General features: G+C 47.0%; 1 protein-coding gene across 1 annotated transcript; it reads left to right on the top strand.

Moving 5' to 3' along the window:
• Positions 1–530: 530 nt before the first annotated feature.
• LOC147604107 (stearoyl-[acyl-carrier-protein] 9-desaturase, chloroplastic-like) lies at positions 531–1,701 on the top strand. The gene is made up of 2 exons (XM_086795219.1): positions 531–1,023; positions 1,135–1,701. Exons 1-2 carry the CDS (start codon positions 586–588, stop codon positions 1,699–1,701), a joined length of 1,005 nt encoding a protein of 334 aa, XP_086651345.1. The 5' UTR covers positions 531–585.
• Positions 1,702–2,009: the final 308 nt, after the last annotated feature.

Raw genomic sequence — 2,009 nt, 5'->3', positions numbered from 1 at the left:
TGGGCTTTTAAAACGGCACGCAATACGATCGATCAAGCGCACAGCGACTCTCTCTATAGAATCGGTCGTCATTCGCCAGTGGGTTCCTCTCTTGTGTGTTGCTGAATTTATAGACGCCATGGCTTTCATCATGTTCTCAGCTGCAACAACAACAACAACAACAACAGCGTCTTCAGGTCTTGCTGGCAGCTCTCATGGCTGCCAGCCCAGTAGTAGTACGATGCTTGGCGTTTCTTCTTTGAGAGGCAGCTTCTTGCAGGCGCTGATCAAATGGAAAGGCGTGAGCCCAAATCGCACTGTGATGATGACTGCAACCCTGCTGCCGCCCAAGTAAGCAATAGCTGCTGTTTGAGGAACCCTATATTTGCAAACGGCCGTACTGAATTGCAGGTGCATGCACCATAGCTAGCTAGCCGCCTGCTGCTTGCTATGGATTGGATAAATTAATTACATGCCGTATACGTAGCTTTTGTACTAATTTCTATACAATATTCTTTGACACGCAGATCAGGAGATGCCGTGCAAGAGAAGGTGGTGCAGGAAGTGGTGCCCCACTATCGACCGCGTCGTCAAGCCACCCACTCCATGCCTCCGGAGAAGGTGGAGATCTTCAACTCCTTGCAGGGCTGGGCAGAAAGAAGCATTCTGCCCTATCTCAAGCCTGTGGAGAAGTGCTGGCAGCCACAGGATTTCTTGCCGGAGCCCACATCAGAGAGCTTTCTGCATGAGGTGCAGGAGCTCCGAGAACGTGCTGCGGAGTTGCCAGATGATTATCTGGTGTGTGTTGTGGCAGCCATGCTCACTGAGGAGGCCCTCCCCACATATCACGCGACGCTCAACAGTTTGGATGGGGTGAGCGATGACACAGGATGTAGCCTCACCCCTTGGGCGAGGTGGGTTCGTGCCTGGTCTGCAGAGGAGAACAGGCATGGAGACCTACTGAACAAGTATCTCTACCTCACTGGCAAAGTTGATGTGAGGATGATTGAGAAGACCACACAGCACTTGATCCGTGCAGGAATGGTTAGTATATATATCCTTCATCAGCAGCACTAGTCTTGTTTCAGCAACACCCGATCTCTTTCTCGCTCTCTCTCGTAATTGAGCCTCTCTTCACTGTTGTTTAATCTGCAGGACACTCAGTTTGAGAACAACCCTTATATTGCATACATATACACATCCTTTCAAGAAAGGGCCACTTTCATGTCTCATGGGAATATTGCACGGCAGGCAAAGATGTTTGGGGACTTAAAATTAGCACAGATTTGTGGAACCATAGCCTCTGATGAGAAGAGGCATGAGAACGCATACACCAAAATTGTTGGGAAACTTTTCGAGATCGATCCTGATACCACTATGCTCTGCTTGGAGAAAATGATGAGGAAGAAGATCACCATGCCTGCCCAACTCATGTATGATGGACAGAACAAAAACCTCTTCAGAGATGTAGGTATGCTTACAGAAAGGGTTGGTGTGTACACGGCAACAGACTATGCAGACATTTTTGAACACTTGTTGAAAAAATGGAATGTGGAGAATATATCTGGGCTCTCTAGTGGGGGGCAGAAGGCTCAGGATTTTGTGTGCGGCTTGCCCAATCATGTGCGGAGGCTCAACGAGCGTGCCGAATTAAGAAGGAAGAAACAATCCTTTACAGGAACCTTTAGCTGGATTTTCAACAAGGAGGTAGCCCTTGTTTAAGAGGGCCTGGGCCCTCCTTTTAAAAAAGTATTTATAATGACTAAATGCAAGCAAGCCTGAATGTAACCACAATAAGTGTATTAGCACATATAAATGTTTGTGTTACCACATACTATCGGTTCCTTGCAATATATCACGCATATACACCTCATGGGTATGCATCTCATGCTTTGTGCTTATCTCACAATTAGGTTCACTACAAGAGAATCATGGTATAGTTGCACGATGTAGCCACACAACGTAGTCAGAGAGCCGCGACCACATGCAAAAGGGATTTTTTTTAAAAAAGAAACCCTAGAGATTGATAT

This window comes from Cibotium barometz, chromosome 62 (assembly GCF_041138505.1).
Source record: "Cibotium barometz isolate CiBa-2024 chromosome 62, ASM4113850v1, whole genome shotgun sequence".
NCBI lineage: Eukaryota > Viridiplantae > Streptophyta > Polypodiopsida > Cyatheales > Cibotiaceae > Cibotium > Cibotium barometz.
This window is presented reverse-complemented; position numbering and strand designations above follow the sequence as displayed.